This window comes from Eschrichtius robustus, chromosome 12 (assembly GCF_028021215.1).
Source record: "Eschrichtius robustus isolate mEscRob2 chromosome 12, mEscRob2.pri, whole genome shotgun sequence".
Classification (NCBI taxonomy): domain Eukaryota; kingdom Metazoa; phylum Chordata; class Mammalia; order Artiodactyla; family Eschrichtiidae; genus Eschrichtius; species Eschrichtius robustus.
In genome coordinates this window covers 3,021,901-3,043,197 of record NC_090835.1, presented here as the reverse complement: position 1 = coordinate 3,043,197, position 21,297 = coordinate 3,021,901, and the positions used below count along the sequence as shown (strand labels likewise).

General features: G+C 53.5%; 1 protein-coding gene across 1 annotated transcript in view; it reads left to right on the top strand.

The window, feature by feature from the left end:
• The window catches only part of WNT7A (Wnt family member 7A), a 66,606-nt gene that overhangs the window by 20,554 nt on the left and 24,755 nt on the right, over positions 1 to 21,297 (top strand). The window contains exon 3 of the mRNA XM_068558500.1: positions 2,260 to 2,531. Within this exon, the coding sequence (XP_068414601.1) occupies positions 2,260 to 2,531 (272 nt within the window). The remainder of the gene's footprint in view (positions 1 to 2,259; positions 2,532 to 21,297) is intronic.

The window sequence follows — 21,297 nt, the reverse complement described above, 5'->3', positions numbered from 1 at the left end:
CACCTGCTGCGTGGTAGAACCCCACACACTTGTCCCCACCCCCACCCCCAGGGAAGAGCCTGGGGGAAGGGCAAGTCTCAGGTGGCGGGCCAGGCTCCGACCCCTCCTCAGTTTGCTGCTCTGTTCTGAGTCTGATAAAGGGGATACAGTTTCCCTTTAGCTGCCGGAGGCTGCCAGCGGGGCCGCTGCACTTTGCAGTCATTTGCTCCCCGGGGAAAGTTCTTGGTCTGAACAGGGTGTCCGGAGGCCACGACTGCAGCTCAGCTCTGCTGCCCACCAGTTGGGTGGCCTGGGTGAACCAGACTTTTCTCTTGGCCTCAGTTTCTTCAACAGATGAAAACTCCTACTCCTTACCTCACAGCCTTCTTATAAGGGACTGTTATTACCATCATCAATAGAAATCGTAATAAATCTAACATTTGGGGTCACTGTCTCATGCCAGGCCCTTTGCTAAATGCTTTACCTTTGTTAATTCTTTCTAGTTCTCTCAGCCTCCCTAATTAAAGTGAGTGGTTGTCATCCTATTTTGTAGAGGAGGAACTGGAGCACAGAGCAGTTAGGTGACTCACCCAAGGTCACACAGCTAGAAAGTGGTGGAACAGAGACTTCTTCCCCCCGTCTTATTCTCTGTATGCTCTCCATCTGATGATTCTTTCTCTGATGTCTGTGAGGGTCTAATCTCGCTGTCGCCTGGTTCCTCCAGTGTATCCTTTTCTCATGGGTTTGATTCTCAGTAGTGTGAGCTGGTGCCTGGAGACTGAGGCTCAGGCGGAGGAGAAACTGGTCCAAGTCACGGTCAGTCAGTGGCAGAGCTGGGATTGAATCCGGGCGTATGGGCTCCAGCACCCCTGTATTAACAGGGCTGCCATGGAATGTCAGGGCCAGGCGTCGGCACACTGAGGCCGTTGGTCCAGCAGGTGGACAGGCCTACGTGTCTGCAGGGTGGGGAAGCGGTGGCCGGGGGTCGGCGTGCAGGTTGCTGGCATCCTAGCAGCCTGGGTGAGGGGGCTGCGAAGTGAAGGAGGGGCGGGTGAGAAGGTCCACCTGAGTCGGGGTGACGGCATCCTGAGACACTTCTCCACCTCCGGGGCCTCTTCCTCCGGGGTCCTTCCCTGACCCCCGCCCACCCTGGCTCTGAGAGCGAACACGCTGAGTGCCCACACTAGGCACGGGGTCTGGGTTCATCTCCATCCCGGCAGGAGGTGCCGTTCTGGGACCCAGGGAGGCCGGGAGGCTGGGTGGCAGGGCGTATCTGCACCAGACCTAAGTGACCGCCCCCCACTCCTGCACCCCAGCTACTCAGGACCCTTCCACCCCACTCAACAGCCCAGCACCGCCTTGCAGGGCCCTTGTAAATTCTTAACGTGTGGCTCCCAGCCCCCCAGCAGGGCCGTCTCCACCTCCACGTAGCTGGGAAGCCCTGCGGGGAAGTGACACCTCAGCAGCTCCCCAGGCCCCCACTGACCCTTTCCATTGCTGTCCTGTCCCTCCCGCCTGCCCGCGAGCCGTCCCTCTCCCCTCCCCCAGCCCTGGTCTCCTGTGTCAGTCAGAATCCTGAGGATGCAGGTCCCAGCCTTCTCTGGAGATGCTCACAGTCGAGTGAGGGGGCCACGGGGGTCCAGACCTCTAAACGGCAGGTGACACAGCGGCGATAGCAAGGCCACGAGCACAGGAGCTGCTGTGTCAGGCAGGTGCCACGAGCCAGGCAGGGCGCTGAGAGCTTCACATGGACAGACTCTACTCTCTTATCCCCGTGAGAAAGGGACTCTTGCTGTGGCCCCACTTTCCAGCGACGAGACTGAGACACAGGGAGGGGGTGGTGGCGGCTGAAGGTGACAGAGCTACAGACTGATGTTCTGGGGTTTCAGCCTAGGCCTCTGGCTCCAGAGCCTGGGTACACTGTGGTGGTCAGAGTGCCGCTTTACAGTCTGTCACCAGGTGCCACGAGTGCTGTGCGTGTGCGCAGCGGGCATGGCCACATCAGCCTGGGGGGAGTGGGTGGTCATCCGCAGAGGAGTCCCTCTTCTGGCCTCCAGCCTCTCTCCTCCACTGCCCCGTCGACTCCCCAAGGGCGTTCAGTGACTGGGGGTTGAACGGGGATGGCGATGGCGTGATGGGGGTGCCTGGGAGGGAGCTTTCTCGGAGTGAGGAACAGGCGCTCATTTAGTCTCTGTGGAGCCCTGACAGTGAGCTCAGCCTCCCTTCCCATCCCAGGACGCCCTGGACCTGAGCCCAGCCTTTCCACTCTTGTCCCCGCAGGGAGCCGGGAGGCCGCCTTCACCTACGCCATCATCGCAGCCGGCGTGGCCCACGCCATCACTGCTGCCTGCACCCAGGGCAACCTGAGCGACTGCGGCTGCGACAAGGAGAAGCAAGGCCAGTACCACCGGGACGAGGGCTGGAAGTGGGGTGGCTGCTCTGCCGACATCCGCTACGGCATCAGCTTCGCCAAGGTCTTTGTGGATGCCCGGGAGATCAAGCAGAATGCCCGGACTCTCATGAACTTACACAATAACGAGGCGGGCCGAAAGGTAGGCAGCTAGGGAGGGGAGCCGGGCGGCTCTTGCAGAGGTGCTGCAAAATGGCTTATTCATAACAACTGGTGTTGGGTCTCTGGCGATGGGCCACAGGGCTCTGCCCGTAGCCTCATTCTGCTTGCATCTGTGGTCGATTTGCTGCTGGTCAGGATCTCTGTGTGGCATGATGCTTGTCAGTTACCGACAAGGTTGAATAATCGAATCTCTGTTTAAACATTGGACGTTAACTCAGCAAGATGGAAAGAGGGACGGATGTGAACTCTCATCCTCGGGCCCACAAAATCAGCTGTACAAAACTCTGATTGTGGGGAGGAGTTGAGGTGACTTCAGTAGGAGTCATTGCTGTGGGGCAGATGCCAGGGTTGGTGGTGTATCCTTGGTCGCCTTAACCAAGATCTGGAGCTCAAAATAATGGAGGTGACCATTCCCTCTTCACCGCCTCCTCAGATCCTCCTAGATTCTGGGCTCAGCTTAGAAGAGAGTCCAGGCTTTTGCAGGGTGCTTCTAATGGAGGTGGCTGGCTTACACAGGGGATGGACACCCCACCCCGTGAGGCAAGAGAGCCGGCAGGTTTGCCGGCAGAGTACAGTGAGGGCCTATGGGGTGGGGCTGTCAGCAGGAGGGCGGGTCCTGCCTGTGTGAGGACCCGCCGGCCCCGGAGGTACTGGGCAAGGAGGGGCTCTGATGGGCCAGGCCAGACAGGGAGAGAGGGCTCCATGCCGCTGGGGTGGAGGACGGACCGCTGCAGTGACAGGGTGTGTGTGGCCACCACTGGGGGGGCCAGGCAGGAGCAGCAGTGACGAGAATGGGGGAAACCGTGCCCAGGGCTGTAGGAACCAAGGAACACAGACCCCGTCCGTGGGGCCCCCAGCTTGGCTCCAGCCCGTGGAGGCTGTGCGGGAATGCCGGCCCAGGGTGGCCTCATCCTCTGGTTTTAGACCCAGATTTTCATGCACAAGCACTTCATTTTTTAGGCGTTGGCATTTAAAACTGGTAGTCACCAGTGACTCTTAAAAAATGTAGAAAAAGGGAAAAAGAAAGACGATTGCTATAGGAGCTCAAACACACACATGCTGGCTACGGGTGGGCCTCGAGCTGCCCATTTGGGTGCCAGCTGACCTGGGTTTGCTAGAACATGTCCGTGGGCCAGCAGTCTTCTCGCTCCGTCCTCACGGCGTCCCTGTGAACGGTAGCATTGTTATCCCATTTTGCAGGTGAAGAGACTGAGGCACAGAGGGATTGTCACGTGCTAATCGGGAGCAAAGCCAGGATGTGAAGCCTGGCGTCTGGTTCTCGGGTTGGTGTCCTTTGCACAGTGCGGGCTGGCGGTGGGCTGCCTGGGTTCAGATCCGAGCTCTGTCGCTCGCTTCTCCCCGGGAAGGAAGCAGAGCTGGCAGGAGTGTCCTCGTGGGGAGAAGGCAGGAGAGCCCTTCCCCAGGGCTGGCACACAGCTGGTCCTCAGCACGGGGTGGGTGTGACCCCAGACCGAGGGAGGGAGCTGTCTGGTAAGCGGTGTTGGGGGGTGGCTTGCCCACCCGTGTACAGACGAATGGGAGGCACCAGCAGCCCTTCCTCCTGCCTTGGGATTCCCTCCCTCCCTCCCTCCTCTGCAGTCTCCGGCCACATCCGGTGTGTCAGAGCCTCCCAGGCGGCCACGGTGAGTCATGCAGCAGGCTGCTCACCTGGTCTGTCCTAGGATGATGGCCGGGGTAGATTGCAAGGCCCTGCCCTGCGCCGGGAGCTCCTGCTCAGGGCGGCACATTCCTCCAGGGTTCTCAGCTCTTCATTCCTCCCGATTTCTACGCTCAGATCACTTCCTAGGGCTGAGGTCATAGGTCATGGGGTCCCTCCTGGCCTTGAAGCTCCCATCCCTGGGAGTGGACAGGAGAGGGACAAGTGGCTTCCCTCTCCCCCTGTTTCCTCCTGTGTGGCTACCTGGTCCGGCCACAGTGAGAATGAAGGGAGAGAGCGCTTAGCTGGGGGAAGGAAGGTCCCACGCACATCAGGCGGGAGAGGGTTTCTTTTTTGGATTTCCTTCCCATTTAGGTCACCTCAGAGCACTGAGTAGAGTTCCCTGTGCTACACAGCAGGTTCTCATTAGTTATCTATTTTATACATAGTAGTGTATATATGTCAATCCCAATCTCCCAGTTCATCCCACCTCCCTTCCCCCCTTGGTCTCCATACATTTGTTCTCTACATCTGTGTGTCTATTTCCGCTTTGCGAATAAGTTCATCTGTACTGTTTTTCTAGATTCCACATATAAGCGATATTGTACGGTATTTGTTTTTCTCTTTCTGACTTACTTCACTCTGTATGACGGTCTCTAGGTCCATCCACGTCTCTGCAGATGACCCAATTTCATTCCTTTTTATGGCTGAGTAATATTCCATTGTATATATGTACTGCATCTTCTTTATCCATTCTTCTGTTCATGGACATTTAGGTTGCTTCCATGTCCTGGCTATTGTAAATAGTGCTGCAGTGAACGTTGGGGTGCATGTGTCTTTTTGAATTATGGTTTTCTCCGGGTATATGCCCAGGAGTGGCGTTGCTGGGTCATATGGTAGTTCTATTTATTTATTTATTTAATTTTATTTTTGGCTGTGTTGGGTCTTCGTTGCTGTGCGCAGGCTTTCTGTAGTTGCGGCGAGCGGGGGCTACTCTTCGTTGCGGTGCACGGGCTTCTCATTGTGGTGGCTTCTCTTGTTGTGGAACATGGCTCCAGGTATGTGGGCTTCAGTAGTTGTGGCCCTCAGGCTCAGTAGTTGTGGCTTGCGGGCTCTAGAGCGCAGGCTCAGTAGTTGCGGCGCACGGGCTTCGTTGCTCCGCGGCATGTGGGATCTTCCCGGACCAGGGCTCGAACCTGTGTCCCCTGCATTGGCAGGCGGATCCTCAACAACTGCGCCACCAAGGAAGCCCTGGTAGTTCTTTTTTTTTTTTTTTTTTTTTTTTTAAGGAACCTCCATACTGTTCTCCATAGTGGCTGCACCGATTTACATTCCCACCAACAGTGTAGGAGGGTTCCCTTCTCTCCACATGGGAGAGGGTTTCCTGAGCCACCAGCTCCAGCAGGCATGAGGGCTGTGCTTGCTGTTCAGGGCAGCTCTTGGGTGATGCAGATGATGGGACTGTCATATGTTGTAAGGTCAACCTCAGGGGCCTTCTTGGAGTAGGTGGGCCCCAGAAAATGAGTGAGATTTGGCTCGGCAGAGAAGAGAGGTGGAGGCAACCCAGGTAGTGGCCAAAGGCCCAGAGGAGGGGCTTGGGGCCAGTTCAGGGGCCCAGACTGGCTGGTCTGTGAGTCCCTGAAGGGGTAGCTGCAGCCAGAGGGCTGCAAGGTCACCTTCCAGACCAGGGAGTGAGAGCCGTGGGTTCTCCCCTCAGGGCTGCCCTGTCCTTACTGCTTGAGTTCCAGCTCCGATGTCCCCTCTGCAGAGAGGCTTCCCTCTCAAGCCGTTCCTAGCCTTTCCCCGGGCAGTGCCTTGTTCCGAGGCCTTCTCCCCTCCCCAGATCATAAGCTTGATAAGGACAGAGACCTCATGCATCACATTCACAGCTGCACCCCAGGGCCTGGTGTACAGAGGCGCTCTATGTACGTATGGAGTGAATGGTTGAGTTCCCTACGGTCACTGGGGAGCCATTGATGGTGCTGGAGCAGGGGGTCAGAAGTCACAGAGACTGACTCCAGGGCAGCAGAGTGAGGCCTTGGGCGGGGTCAGGAACGGGGTGTGGGCATCCTTGGTGGGGTGCACGGGTTGGGCCTCACTTGACACTTCTGAGCAGGAATGGTTTTCCCAGCTCAGGGTGCCCCCTGCACTCCCACCATCCCCTGCTGCCTAGCTCTGCTCTGGTTCAGGAGGACGCTTGAGGGTCACCTCCTGGAAGGGCAGTTCGGCCAGGCACTATATGTTTTCCAGAGCCAAGAGGTAGAATTTGGGACTCCCCAGTGTACACAGGAAAGGCCTGATTAACCACCAGTCGAGCCCCTTTGTGGTTTGGGGGAGCAAACAGAGGCCCAGAAAGGATCCCGACTGGCCCTCAGCTACGCAGGGCAGTGGCCACACCCCTCGGCCAGGGCATGGCAGGAAGGTGGTCTCCCAGCCTAGCCCCTCACTCCCAGCCATGGGGCACCCCAAGGGCCCAGACACAGATCCGAGCGGCTACGAGCAGGGCAGCCGTCTAGCCTGGGGAAGGTAAGGCTCAGTGTGTATCAGCTCTGGGTTCCATCCCTTCTGGGGGCCTCAGTTTCCTCATCTGTCAAATGGCACTATGATCCTCGATTTGTTCTGGATCCCAGGTGCCAGTCAGGGCCAGGCGAGGGCACACACTGGAGACCCGCCAGGAGCCTGCAGCCTGCCATTTATTCAAAGGTGCGGGACCCCGTTCCAGAAACTCTGCCCACAACAGGCTTCCGTGGGCCCCATGCACAGTGGAGCTGGAACCGGCAGGAGGAGAGGGGCCAGCCTGCAGCCGCTCCTGGCTGAGCGTCTTGGGAAGGATCACAGATGTGTTTATCACGGGCTCCCTCCTCCTGCTGTGAGAAGACAAGACTCAACCTGACCACAGGCTCTGGGGCTTGTTGGCAGCTGGTGTGAGAGAAAAGGGGTGGGGGGGGAAGGGGTGTGTGTCCCAGAGCCGAGGTGGTGGCTGGCTGAGTGAGCGGAGACTCAGGGCTTGTCCTCCGGGCGGCCCTTGAGGTGGCAGGGTGCCCCCAACTCAGCTGGCAGATCAAGAGGAATAATGCCACGGGGGGCACCTGCCCTCACAGGTCTCCGGTTTGGGTCCAGCCCAGGCAGAGCCAGGGTTTCATCTGCAGATGTGGACACAGGGCTGGGGGTGTCTGTGCCCTGCCTCCCCCCCACTGTCTTGTGCAATTGTGTGGTCTGCAGGGTTGAATCAGAGGGGTCACGGTAGAAGACAAGAATGGGGGAAGCCAACAGGTCCTTTGGGGACGTGATTTTTGAATCAGAGTCTCTCTCTATTGGAATTTTAGGGCCATAGTATTTTGACATTGAAATCACAGATGGTTCAGGCTGGGGCTGTAGAATGTTAGGTTTACACCCTCACACAGGCGGCTTGGAATCAGGATCTTTGGTTGGGAGGGAGAGAGGCGTCAGAAGCGGTGGGTTGAAATCTTTGGTTTTTTTTAAAGTATAGCTACATTTTAATGAAGTCATTTTTCAAAGATTAACTTGAGTAATTACACTGCAATTTAAAAAGCAAACAAAAAATGATTCACAAGAAATTTGCACTGGACTAACTTTGAATTGTATTTCTTATTAATGGTTGAAGGTATAGCTCATAGTGGGTGGTAGTCCGAAGGAGCCAATAAGAAAACTTTAAATTGCTGTTTGAAATCTTTGGTTTTTTAAAAAATTTTATTTATTTTTGGCTGCGTTGGGTCTTGGGTGCTGCGCGCGGGCTTTCTCTAGTTGCGGCGAGCGGGGGCTACTCTTTGTTACGGTGCACGGGCTTCTCATTGCGGTGGCTTCTCTTGTTGCGGAGCATGGGCTCTAGGTGCGTGGGCTTCAGTAGTTGCGGCACACGGGCTCAGTAGTTGTGGCGCACAGGCTTAGTTGCTCCGTGGCATGTGGGATCTTCCCGGACCAGGGCTCGAACCCGTGTCCCCTGCATTGGCAGGTGGATTCTTAACCTCTGCGCCACCAGGGAAGCCCCGGGTTGAAATCTTTGGATGGCGGAATCTTAGTGGCCTTTGAATCTTTTCTTTACCACCTTTGGGGCAGTGAGGATATGAACTCACCGCACTTCTTGCCCTCAAGGTGCTCTGTCTGGTGACAGAGGCGGTTAAGAGGAGCAAAAATGATGATTCAGGGCTAAACACCACAGGAGAAATGCAACACAGAAGGTGCATAAGAGCTCAGAGGGGGGAAATCGGAGGAGTCTGGACACTTTTGGGGCAAGAAGAAGGGACCCTTTAGTAGGGCTTTGAAGGATAAGTAGGAGTCCTCCAGGTGGACAAGGCAGGTGGGAGGGAGGGCAGTTCAGGGAGAAGTGACAACATCTATAAAAGCATGAAGTCCTGAAAAAGCATGGTCAGGTGGGGGCGGGCTGCGTGTATCTGGGGAGAGGGGCTGATGGGTGATGAGACTGCAGAGGCGGCTGGGGTCAAGTGCAGGGCCTTGCCTGCCGGGTCCAGGAGCAGGCTTCCCCCTTAGGCTGGAAGTTCCTGAGGAGACTTTGCAGGAGGAGTGCCGTGTTCAGGTTTCTGGCCCTCTCTGGGACAAAGCGGAGAACAGAGTGAAGGGGGCAGGGTGGCAGCTGGTGCCCCAACCCAGCAGGGACCACGGGTAGGCAGGAGGGACAGCTGTTTTGGAGCAGAATAGGCAGGACCCACCTTGGGTTGCACTTGGGGTGGATAGGTGGGCGCTCTTCCTCACTGGGGTCAGGCACTGGGGCGTGCGGAGACTGGACTTGAGGGGAGATGATTATTAGGGTGCTTTTGGGCATGTGAGTGGGAGAGCCTGTGGGCATCAGATGGGGATGCCCAGGGGCCACTGGTGCCTGGAGAGAGGTCTTGGTTGGAGCCGCTTCCTGGCAGCCACCGACGCGAGGCAGTTGCTGAAGCCCTGGCATTTGGCAGGATTGGCCAGCAGGAAGATTGTAGTGGGAGAGCCCAGAGCCGGGCACAGCCCTGAGGAAATGGGCACTGGGGCAGGAGGGCTATGGGACACAGAAGAGCAGAGGTGGGTCCCTGTGGATGCATCCCCGAGCACTGAGCTCAGAGCCAGCTTCTGCTGCATCCTGGCTCTGGAAGCTGGGCTGCGGGGCCGGGGGGGTCCGGGCTCTCCGCGCCTCGGTGATGCTACTGCACCGGGCCGGGGGTGCCATCGAGGCCTTGCCGGCCACTGAGGGCAAAGTGTGCTGGGAGCTCTGGGGGCCCCAGGGAGGGAGGGGGCCTCCACAACCCCTTCCTGGGAGCGTGGTGACTGAGCCCAAGAGAGGCAACCCTGGGGATGGGGGCCCAGCTGGGACGGGGCTGGCCCCTGCTGGAATGTGCTCCAAGGGAGGTGAGCTCAGGGGGATGGAATTCCACCCAAACGAGAGTCACCTCCCAGTCCCTGCCCAGCCTCCGCGCGCGGAGGGTGCTGGTCTTGTCCCTTCCTGCCCTGCCCTGTCTGGTCTGGGTGCTCCTGGGAGCTGGATTCCCACCCTGCCCTGGCTGCAGGCAGGCCTGTGAGTCAGGGGACACCAGGGACCTGGCCTCTGGCAGCTGGGGCGGGGCCCCGATAAGGCTTGCTCAGCTATGCTCTCCTCTGCTGTCCCGAGGGCCACTTGCATATTTGACCGGATAGAATGGTCAGTGGTGGCACGTTGAGGGCCCGAGGAGCCAGGCCCTGCCTGGCCTGAAGCCAGCTGACCAGGCCAGGCTGTGAGGAGGCCTCCGCAGGCCTCCGTGCCCTCCCTTCCTGCTCCAGATCTGGTGCAGATGTGGGTTCTTCCCCTCCCAGATGCAAAGGCTTCCAGCTGGAACTTGAGGGACTTGGACCAGGGGTGGCCTTGGGCAGATCCCGGCCCTCCAGGGCCTCAGTTTCTCCCATGGTGGGACCTCGTGTCTCAGAAGGGTGTTCTAGTTCTGACATGTGGGGTTGGGGAATACAGGGTTCTTAGGACCACTGGACGCCAACCACGTCGCCAGCCACACGCTCCTGGAGTCCGCCAAGCTTGTTCCTGCCTCAGGGCCTTTGCACATGCTGTGTCCCCTGCCTGGAAGGCTCTTCCCTCAGATGTTTGCATAACTAGTTCCTGCTGTTCCTTCAAGTCTCTGCTCAGATGTCGCCCTCCCGGGGAAGCCCTCTCTGACTTTCTGACCTTCCTCCCCTTTCTCCACCTCGGCTCTGTCTGTACACTGTCTTGCTTTATTTTCTCTGTAACACTTACCACCATATGAAATGATTTTATTTGCACAGTTCTTTATGTCTTTATTCCCTCTCTCCTCCCACTACAATGTCAGCACCACGAGGGTAGGGGTGGCCTGAGTTTACAGCTGTATCCCCTGTGCCTAGAACAGTGCCTGGCACGTAGTAAGTGTTCAAGAAATATTTGTTGAGTGAATGAATGACATGACAGGTGTCTCCTCTTACCTGGGGGAATTTCCCAGGAATAGGGTTGCCAGATAAAAAACAGGACTCCCAGTTAAATTTGAGATAACAAATATTTTTTAGTACAAGTATGTCCCAAATATTGTGTGGAACATACTTATAGCAAAACTTTATTATTTATCTCAAATTAAAACTTAAATGGGTTTCTTGCATTTTTAAATTCAAATTTTTATGTTGAGATACTGTCAGCTCATGTGCAGTTGCAAGAATTCAGAAAGATCCTATGTGCCCTTTGCCCGGTTTTCCCCAACAGCTCGTAAAATTATATGGTATCCCAACAGGGTATTGATATCAGTATAGTCACGACACAGAACATTCCACAGTGAGGATTCCTGTGCTACCCTTTTGGAGCCAGATCTACTTCCCTCCCTCCTTTATCCCCTCCTAATCCCTGGCAGCCACTAATCTGTTCTCCATTTCTACAGTTTTATCATTTCAAGATTGTTATATAAATGGAATGGTACACTGTGTAATCTGTTGGGATTGGCTTTTTTCACTCAGCATAAGCCCCTCAAGATTCATTCAACTTGTTGCATTTATGAGTAGTTTGTTCCTTTTTATTGCCGAGTGGTGTTTCACAGTATGGAACCGTTCATCTGTTAAAGGCCGCCTGGGTTGTTTCCAGTTTGGGGCTATGACAAATAGGCTGCTGTGAACATTTGTGGACAGGTTTTGGTGTGAACGCAGGGTTCCATCTCTCTGGGGTAGATGCCCAAGAGTGTAACTGCTGGATCGTATGGTAGTTGTATGTTTAGCTTTGTAAGAAAGGGCTAAACTTTTCCAGAGTGGCTGAACCATCTTACATTACCACCAGCAATGTGCAAGGGATCCTGTTTTGCTGCATCCCCTCCAGCATTGACGGTCGTCACTGTTTCTTGGTTTTGCCGTTCTGAGAGGTGAGTGCAATATCTCACTGTGGTTTCAATGACTGTTTCCCTAACAGCTAGTGATGTGGACCGTCCTTCCACATGCGTATTTGCCGTCTGTACATCCTCTTCAGTGGAATGTCTGTTTGTGTCTTATGCCCGTTTTCTAATTAGATTAGGTTTCTACTGTTGAGTTTTGAGACTTCTTTGTATGTTCTGGATCCTAGTCTTCTGTCAGACACATGGTTTGCAGTTTTTTCCTCCCAATTTATAACTTGTCTTTTCCTCCTCTTCATAGGCTCTTTTGCAGAGCAAAAGTTTTTAACTTTGATAAGGTCCAATTTATCAGTTCTTCCTTTTACGGATAGTGCTTTTGTGCTAAGAACTGTTTGCTGAGCCCTAGGTCCTGATGATTTTGCCCTGTGTTTTTTTCTAAAAGCTTTGTAGTTTTACATTTTACATTTAAGTCTGTCTTTTGTTTTTTAAAATTAATTAATTTTAAATCAGCTAAGGTTTGTTTCTTTTTTAAATTGATTTTTTTAGTTTGCAAATTTGATTTTTTTTTTCTTTTTTTCTTTGGCCGCACCTCATAGCATGCAGAACTTTCCTGACCAGGGATCGAACCCATGCCCCTTGCAGTGGAAGTGCAGAGTCCTAACCACTGGACCACCAGGGAAGCCCCTGAAAATTGATTTTTTAAATGTATTTATTTTTTATTATAGTAAAATACCCATAACATAAAACTTACCATTCCAACCATTTTTAAGTGTCTGGTTGAGTGGCATTAAGTATATTCACACTGTTGTGCAACCGTCACCACCATCCATCCCCAGAACTTTTCATCTTCCCAAACTGAAACTCTGTCGCCATTAACCACTAACTCTCCTCCCCCCTCCCCAGGCCCTGGCACCCACCATCCACTTTCTGTGTCTATGAATCTGACTGCTCTAGGGGCCTCATATGAGTAGGATCTTACAATGTCTGTCCTTTTGTGGCTGGTTTATTTCACTGAGCATAATGTCTTCAAGGTTCCATGATCCATTTTGAATTAACTTTTATATAAGGTGCATATATTAGGTCAGGGTTATCGTTTTGTCTGTTTATGTTCTCAGCCTGGCAACCCCGCCCAGCCCCTGCTGCCCCGTGGAGGAGGCTGGTCTCCAGAGAGTACTGAGAAAAATCGTTTCAGAACCAGACTCCCTTCCTTGGGCCCATTTAATAGATGAGAGACTGACACCACCATGGGGGCCCTGCCAAGGCCACACACAGCAAGGGGGGCGGAGCAGGATTCACACCCAGGGCCCGGCTCCCAGCTCCTCCTGCCCCCTCCTCCCCCCATGACTGGCCGGGGCAAGTGGGGCTGGGCAGGGCTGACATGTCCACTGGGGAATGCCCACTGGGATGACCAGGCCGGGATGTGCAGGCCCGGAGGAAAGAGTCAGACAGGTCCGGAGCGGAAGCCACTGAGGAGGGGCTGGAGGGGAACCAACTCGGTCCCGGGTGGAGGACGCCCACGAGGCCTGAGGGTTTTTTTCCAGTTTTCTCCGATGACACAGCGAGGGCAGGGCCCAGCCAGGTCCGGTGGGTGATGCTGCAGTGATAGCAGTGGATGGTGCCGGGGAAGGGAGGGGATGAGATGGGGGGGACGGGGGTGGGGAGCAGGGGCGGGGCAGGAGCGGCCCTTCCCGCAGAGAAGGGAAATGTCTGTGGGCCCCCAGCTCCGTGAGGCCTGGTCCTCAGCACCCCACTTTGCTCTGGGCTCCTGAGACCCCCTCCCCACCCCAGTCTGGGTGGGCGTGAGCGGCCCCGGGGCAGGCCCAGAGGAGGCGGCTGGACACACCAGCCTGGGAGGGGCTCGGGAGCTCAGCCCGGAGTGGGCCACCTCGGGAGGCTGTCACTGTCCTGCAGTCAGTGAAGGGCTGGGGGCGGGGGCGGTGGGAAGGCGGCAGGCAGGACCAGGACCACGGAGTAGAGGAGTGTGGGAAGATGCAGGTTGCAGCTCTGATGAGAAAATGGGATAGGCCGGAGGGCAGGTGCCTGTTTGCTGGGAGAATGTAGACGATGGGGTACATGCTGACTTAACCTCCACGAGTCCTGTGAGGTTGATGTTCTCCGTTGTTCTCTCCATTTTACAAATGGGAAAATGGAGGCCCAGAGAGGTAAAGAAATTTGCCCAAGGCCACACAGCTGGCAGGTGCTGCCCTAGGGTCTGAATCCAAGTAGTCTGGCTCCAGACCCAGTTCTTAACCTCTGAACTGTTTCACCAGCCCTGGGGCTTCTTGGACTCAGATATGTTTATCCCCAGACCCAGTTCTCACATCCTGCCATTCCAAAATGTTGTCCTAAGATTCTCCAATCCCCTGTTTGGGGCAACTTGGAGACTCTGGGGTCCCCAGCCCCCAAAAGTCCCCAGTGTCTGGTGGTTTGGGGACTGTAGATTATTCTGGCACTGTTTGTGCTCCCCCCTCCTGGTCACTGCGGCCCTGGGACAGTCCTTGGGCCGCTGTCGTCTGGCTGAGAGAGGACTCTTCCAGGCCAGGAGGGAGCTTGGCCACGTGGAGAAGAAGATTCTGCGCGTTGTTCCTCCCCAGCAGGAGAGGGGGCCTGGACCACCATGGGGGGTGCCCAGGAGTGCCCACACCTGTGCAGAGACCCGGCACACCTCCTGCTGTCACGGGGTTTCTGGGCTGGCTCAGCCTAGGGAAGGCAGTGGGGGACCCACATCCTGTCCCCCTGCGGGATCCTCTCATCCTTCCGCGCAGGCATGAGAGACACCTCGCCATCTCCCAGAGCCCAGCCTGGAGCCTGGCACCCAGTGGGTGCTCTCAGCGACGTGGCGTGACGTGAGTGCAAGGCCGGCATCCAGAAGGGGACTTAGAGGATTGGCAGCCCTGGGGGTTGGGAGTGCCTGTCCTCTGCGTTCCTGGGCACGGCTGTGCAGCGGATGGGGATGGACTGAGGATGGCTTGTCCCGGTGTGGGAGGTGGCCTCCAGAGACCATTCCCGGCTTCCCTGCTTCTCAGCTATGTGGCCTTGGGCATGTTCACTTGCCTCTCTGTGCCACAGTTTCTCCATCTGTAAAACAGGGACAATGATGGCTTTGTAGAGTATTGTGAGGGTTAAAAGATTAAATGCATTTAAAGTGCTTGCAGCTCTGCTGTCCTATATGGTGGCCACAGGCCACGTGTGGCTATTTACATGTAAATTAATCACAAATGAATAAGACTGAGCGTTCAACCCCTCAGTCCACATGTCCGGTGCTAGGTAGCCACGTTGCTCGTGACTTGCTGCAGGAAGGCCCAGTGGACGGGCCGGCTTGGAGCGGCGGGCGCTGGGCTCAGGCTTCGGTGTCACTACTAAGGGGACCCGGAAAGGTCTCAGCAGCGAGGGGAGCAATCCTTTCACCTCCCTGGGCCCCTGCCAGCCCAAGGCGGGGTCTCCAGTAGTGGCCGTGTCACTTCTCTTGGAAGGAATCCCCACCATGGCTGTTGGCCCTTCAGAGGGGGCACATTTGAAACCGGCTGAGATGGGAGGGGGCGGCGTGGCGAGGCCCCGGGAGGCCTCCCAGGTGAGGTGCAGCCGAGGGGGCTCGGTTACACCGCGGTGAGACCAAGTCAAAAGGCGCCCACCGGGGACAATTACCGCCTTTGTCCTCTGCAGGGGGAGTGGGACTCTCGGGTGTTATCAAATCTGCCCAGACAGGGGACGGGGAGCCAAGTGGTGGAGGGTAGGCAGGGGCGGGGTGGGGGGTGCGGAGGAATTGGCACCCAGGCGGCAGCGTCACTTGCCCTAATCTTGCACACTTGTGTGTCCTTTGAGGAGAAATCCAGGTACTATTATGTCCCGAAAAAGGACCCCTTACCTGACACAGGGCCTTCTTCAAGTCTTCACCCTGCAGTGTGCCTTCGAGACACTAATCCCGTGCTCTGTCTACACGAGTGAATCCATTTCACTGGCCCGACCACCTTGAGGGTCCTTGTGAACTCCATTTCACAGATGGGCAGCTGAGGCCCAGGCAGGGACTTGAGCAGCGTCCCAGGGCAGCCCCCGCTGCAGTAGATCAAGGGCTCACCTGATCTCAGGACCTCCCCAGGACGTCGTGTGGAGGGGGCAGGCCCAGGGCCGGCTGGGGGTGGGCAGGGTCAGGCCAGCCCTCAGCTGCTCTGCGCGCCTCTCCCAAGGCCTGATGCACCATGTGCTGCCCCACTCCTAGTGCTCTCCATAAGTGATCCCCCAGGGAAGGTGTGGTTAGTCCCATTTTACAGATGAGGAGAGTGGAAGTAGAGTGGTTTTACTGAGGTGGCCCAGGTAGAAAACATCGAGCCAGGATTCCCTCCCAGCCATCCTGCTTCTGTAGCCCACGCTCTGCCCGTCCTCTCTGGGTCTCTTCTTAGCCCTCAATTGTGTGTGTGTGTCTAGTTTAGACCTGGAAGGATTGGTGGTATTTTGAAATAATGATTCTAACAACGTTTGTAAAAACACTTTATAATTTGCAAAACCTTTTCTAACGCTTTTCTTTGGCCAAGCCTCACAACTTTCCTCCAAGCAAGTGGTGTAACTGTGCCCGTTTTTCAGGCGACATACCTGAGGCTCAGGCCGGGCGCCGCTCAGCCTGCAGGGTGGGTGGCTCTGCGGGGCATAGAGTCCTGGGTGGGGGGGAGGCCGGGGGCTCCTAGCAGGAATGATACGGCTGAGAAAAGTGGCCAGAAGAACCCTGACTTTGCAATTTGTTTGCTGCGTGCCCTTGGGTAGTCTCCCGCAGCCTTGGTTCCCTCAGTGGCAGAAAGGCCATGATAACCTGCACTTCTCAGAGCCATCATGCTGAGTGAATGAGATGATGCCCTGGAAGTACCAAGTTCCACACTCTCGGGTGATGAGTGCTCGGAAGACGGTAGCTGTTGTTATGAATATTGTTATTACTATTATTAGTGGTGGTAGCAGCAGTAGTCATTTTAAAGCCACAGTTAGGTTTTAATTCCTATATTCCATTCCTCAGGATCTTTCTAGCTCTAAAGCTCCATGTTTCCCACGTACCATTTGTGTAGCCTGCTAAGAGGACTTGGGGAGGAGATGTCTGGGAATCCATGGAGATTTGTCACTTCACTGAAAAGAGGGGGTCGCTGGGGACAAAGCTGTTGCAATACCACATTGGCCCTCCTCACTTTGTGACAAGTGAAGTCCATCTGGGTCTCTCGGGGGTATCTGAGCTGCTCCCTGTGGAGAGAGCCCACCCAAGCCCGTGCCACACTCCGGGACCTGAAAAGTTGTCCGTGAAGTCCAGTCTCCAGCCCAGACCTCCTTCCAAACTCAAACCTCATGCATCCAGCTGCCCCCCGCCCCCCGCTCCTGGATGTCTGCTGGCCCGGAACCCACCTATTCCAAACCTCGCTGCTCGTCCTTCTCCCACAGACATGCTCCTGCCTTCCATCCCCTGCCAGCTCAGGAAACAGCAGCCCCGTCCTCCCGGTTGTCTGGGCCCAAAACCTTGGCTTCGTCCTGACTCCTTTCACACCCCACGTCCAGCATGTTGGCTCTGCCTAAAACATCTGTCCAGGACCTTCCCCGTCTCACAGCCCGCACCCCTGCCCCCATCATCTCCCACCTGGAGCAGCACAACAGCCTCCTAACCCGTCTCCCTGCTTCCACCTTGGCCCCGGCAGCCTCTTCAAATGTAAGTTAAGTCGTCTCCTCTCCACTCATAACCTCACAGTGGCTCCCAACTCAATCAGAGGAGAAGCCGAAGTCTTCACAAAGGCCGACAAGGCTCTCCATGACCTGGACCCCTGGGACCCTCTGACCTCATCTCCTACTTCCCCTTCACTCACTCCGTTCCACCTACATTGTTCCTTAAACACACCGAGTGTGTCCCTGCCTCAGGGCCTTTGCACTTGCCGTTCCCCCTGCCTGGAACGTTTGCCATCCGGACATCCACCCTCCTCCCCTCCTCAAGTCTTTGCTCAAATATCACCTTCTTAAGGAGGCCTTTCCTGACCACCCTATTTGAAATTGCCCCCCATCTGCCTCACCACTTCCTTTCCGCTGTCATGTTTTCTTTTTCTACATGGCACTTATGACCACCTGACATGATATTGGTAAGTCGCCAAATGATCCCAGCGTGGCTGGGGAAGAAGTGCTGTAGGAGGCTTCTGTGGGAACTGTACAGGCTCAGACAGAAGCTTTCCTCTCACCTGTGTCTTCAGTATTTGTTCCAGGGGGCCGGTAGTAAATAGAGATTTTATTTTTAAATTCCTATGTCCCCTTATCTTACTCCAGGCACTATTCTAAGTACTTCATATATATTAACTCATAAAATTCTGATAAGAACCTAGTGAAGTAAGTACTATTTCAAAAAAAATTTTTTTGAAGTATAGTTGATTTACAATGTTGTGTTAATTTCTGCTGTACAGCAAAGTGACTCAGTTATAAATATATATATATATTCTATTTCATGTTCTTTTCCATCATGGTTTATCACAGGACATTGAATATAGTTCCCTGTGCTATACAGTAGGACCTTGTTGTTTATCCATCCTATATATAATAGCTTGCATCTGCTAATCCCAAACTCCCAATCCTTCCCTCCCCCACCCCCCCTTCCCCTTGGCAACCACAAATCTGTTTTCTATGTTTGTGAGTCTGTTTCTGTTTCGTAGATAGGTTCATTTGTGTTGTATTTTAGATTCCACATATAAGTGATATCATACGGTATTTGTCTTTCTCCTTCTGACTTATGATGTAAGTAGTAGTATCTCACTTTTACAAATGAGGACACTGAGGCACAGAGAGGTTCACTAACTCACCCAAGGTCACACAGCTAAAAAAATAGCCAGGCTCTGAATCCAGGCAGTCTGGCTCCAGAGTCTCTACTCTTGCTATAGTTCTTCTCTTGTGTGCATTCATTCACTCACTCATTCACTAAATATTTATAACATAATCTACTTTGTGTCCGGCACAAGATTTTAGAGACCAGCAGATGACTAAAAAATGGTCTCTGCCACCTCACACCAGTTAGAATGGCATCATCAGAAAATCTACAAACGACAAATGCTGGAGAGGGTGTGGAGAAAAGGGAATACTCCTGCACTGTTGGTGGGAATGTAAATTGATACAGCCACTATGGAGAACAGTATGGAGGTTCCTTAAAAAGCTAAGAATAGAATTACCATACCACCCAGCAATCCCCCTACTGGGCATATACCCAGAGAAAACCATAATTCAAAAAGACACATGCACCCCAATGTTCATTGCAGCACTATTTACAATAGCCAGGTCATGGAAGCAACCTAAACGCCCATAGACAGACGAATGGATAAAGAAGATGTGGTACATATATACAATGGAATATTACTCAGCCATAAAAAGGACTGAAATTGGGTCATTTTTAGAGACATGGATGGATCTAGAGACTGTCATACAGAGTGAAGTAAGTCAGAAAGAGAAAAACAAATATCGTATATTAACGCATATTTGTGGAACCTAGAAAAATGGTACAGATGAACCGGTTTGCAGGGCAGAAATAGAGACACAGATGTAGAGAACAAACGCATGGACACCAAGGGGGGAAAGTGGCGGGAGGTGGCGGTGGGATGAATTGGGAGATTGGGATTGACATATATACACTAATATGTATAAAATGGATAACTAATAAGAACCTGCTGTATAAAAAAAATAAAATAAAATTCAAAAATTCAAAAAAAAAGGTCTCTGCTATCAGGGAGCTCACAGTCTAGTAGGAAATGCAAAACAAATAAATAAGGGGAATGGAAAAATATATTCATTCAGCAAACATTCACTGACATCTACTAAATGTCAGCCCTCTGTTAGGCACTGGAAATCAGAGATAAGACACAGTTTCTGCTTTCAAGGTGCTTACATTGTAATAACAGAGGGAAAGTGTGAATTACTGCATGTAATCGTGACAGCATGAGCTGAATAGGGTAAAGGAGAAGGTAGGGGACTCTGGGACCCCGGGATAGGAGGTCTAACCATCTGGGGGTTGGTTTGGATGGGTGGATGGCTGAGTGGTTGGGCAGATGGATATGTGGATAGTTGGATGGATAAATAGATGATAGACAGTATTTTGAAGGATGGTTAGATGAATGGTTATATGGATGGATGAACAAATTTATGATTAGGTGGGTAGATGTTAGAAAATGGTTGGATGGATGGATATATGGATGGATGGATGGATGGATGGATGGATGGATGGATGGATGGATGGATGGATAGGTATTCGGAAGGGTAGGTAGATAGATAGACAGAAAGAAAGTGTTTGGAAGGATGGTTGGATGAATGGTTATATGGATTGACAGTTGGATGGATGGATAGATAGATGGATGAATGGATAGTTATTTGGAAGCATGCTTTGGTGAACGGATGGGTAAAAAGCTGAGCTCATTGCTGGCAAGTTGGACATTATCCCAATGAGATCACCAGAACAGCTGAAAGAAAGGGATGGACATCCATGCATTCATTCTTTCAGCAAACGTTTATTAAGCACCTATTTATGTGTCTGGTACCATTTTAGGCTCTGGAATTAGATGGTACTTGCCTTTATGGAGCTGACATTCCAGAGAGAAAGCAGAGGACAAACAAATAATCAAATATATATAGAATCTGCTGTCAGAGAGTAATAAATACTATGATGAAAAAGTAAAGCAGGTCGAGAGGGCAAAAATGATGGAGGGAGCATTTTATATTAAGGAGTCAGGAGAGACCTCTTTGAGAAGGCGAGTTCTGAACAGGAAGTGAGGAAGTGTGCCGTCTGGGGAATAGCATTTGAGACAGAGGGAACAGCAAATGTAAGAGCCGGAGGCAAGGAGGCCATTGTCGCTCACTGAGTGAGGGAGAGAGGAGATGAGGTCCCAGATGGTGTGTTTGGCGTCTGGGGTCCGGGTGGGAGATATGGGCAGATCACCTTCTGGGCCCTATAAGGAGTGTGTGGGGGTTTGGTTATGTCTCAGAAAACCAATGGCAGACTTTGAACCTGGGCTGATTTGTGTTTGGAAAGGCACCCCCCCTCCTTCCCTGCTCCCCTCGGTGGGGGTCCCAGCCCTGCTTCCTCCTGGCCTGTTCACAGCTGGAAGGCTGTCAGCATTTTGATTACAGCTCCCAGCTCTCAATGGTTTACAGCTCAACGGTGAAACAGGCCCTGGGCCACGGGTGGCACCTTGGAGTGATTTACTTGCTCACCATTTCTATATTTAGTGCTGTTTAATGCCTCTAGGCCAAGTTCTCAGAAAGAAAAAGGAGGAGGAATTTAGGGGGAGTTGGTTACTTTTTTTTTTTTTTTTTTAACACGTAGATCCATTTTTCAGTTGTTTTCTGAGATTATTGCCCAGCCTTTAAAAAAGTTGCGGGATGCCAACTAATGGCGTATTCCGGGACATCGTTCGTTTCTAAGAGAGCCTCATCTCCACTGAGCTGCCCTTTTCTCCTGAAAGTTTGTGTTTGCTTTCTGGTGAGAGCGAGCTGGACCGAGTGTGTGACTCAGGGGGCGAAGGTATCCATTCCTTAATATTTCACAGAATACGCCTGGACCTCAGGCCATTTGCTCTCACTGACCCCTAAAGCGGGCTCCCTCAGACCCCCAGCCAAGGCATCTGCAGGGCATCTCAGATTTTAACTTGCACACGAATCACCTGAGGAGTGTGAAAATGCAGCTTCTGATTCTGCAGGTCTGGGATGAGGCCTGAGAGTCTGCATTTCCAACAAGCTCCCGAGTGATGCCCTGGGACCACTCTTGGAGCACACGGATTTTGATCAGCGCT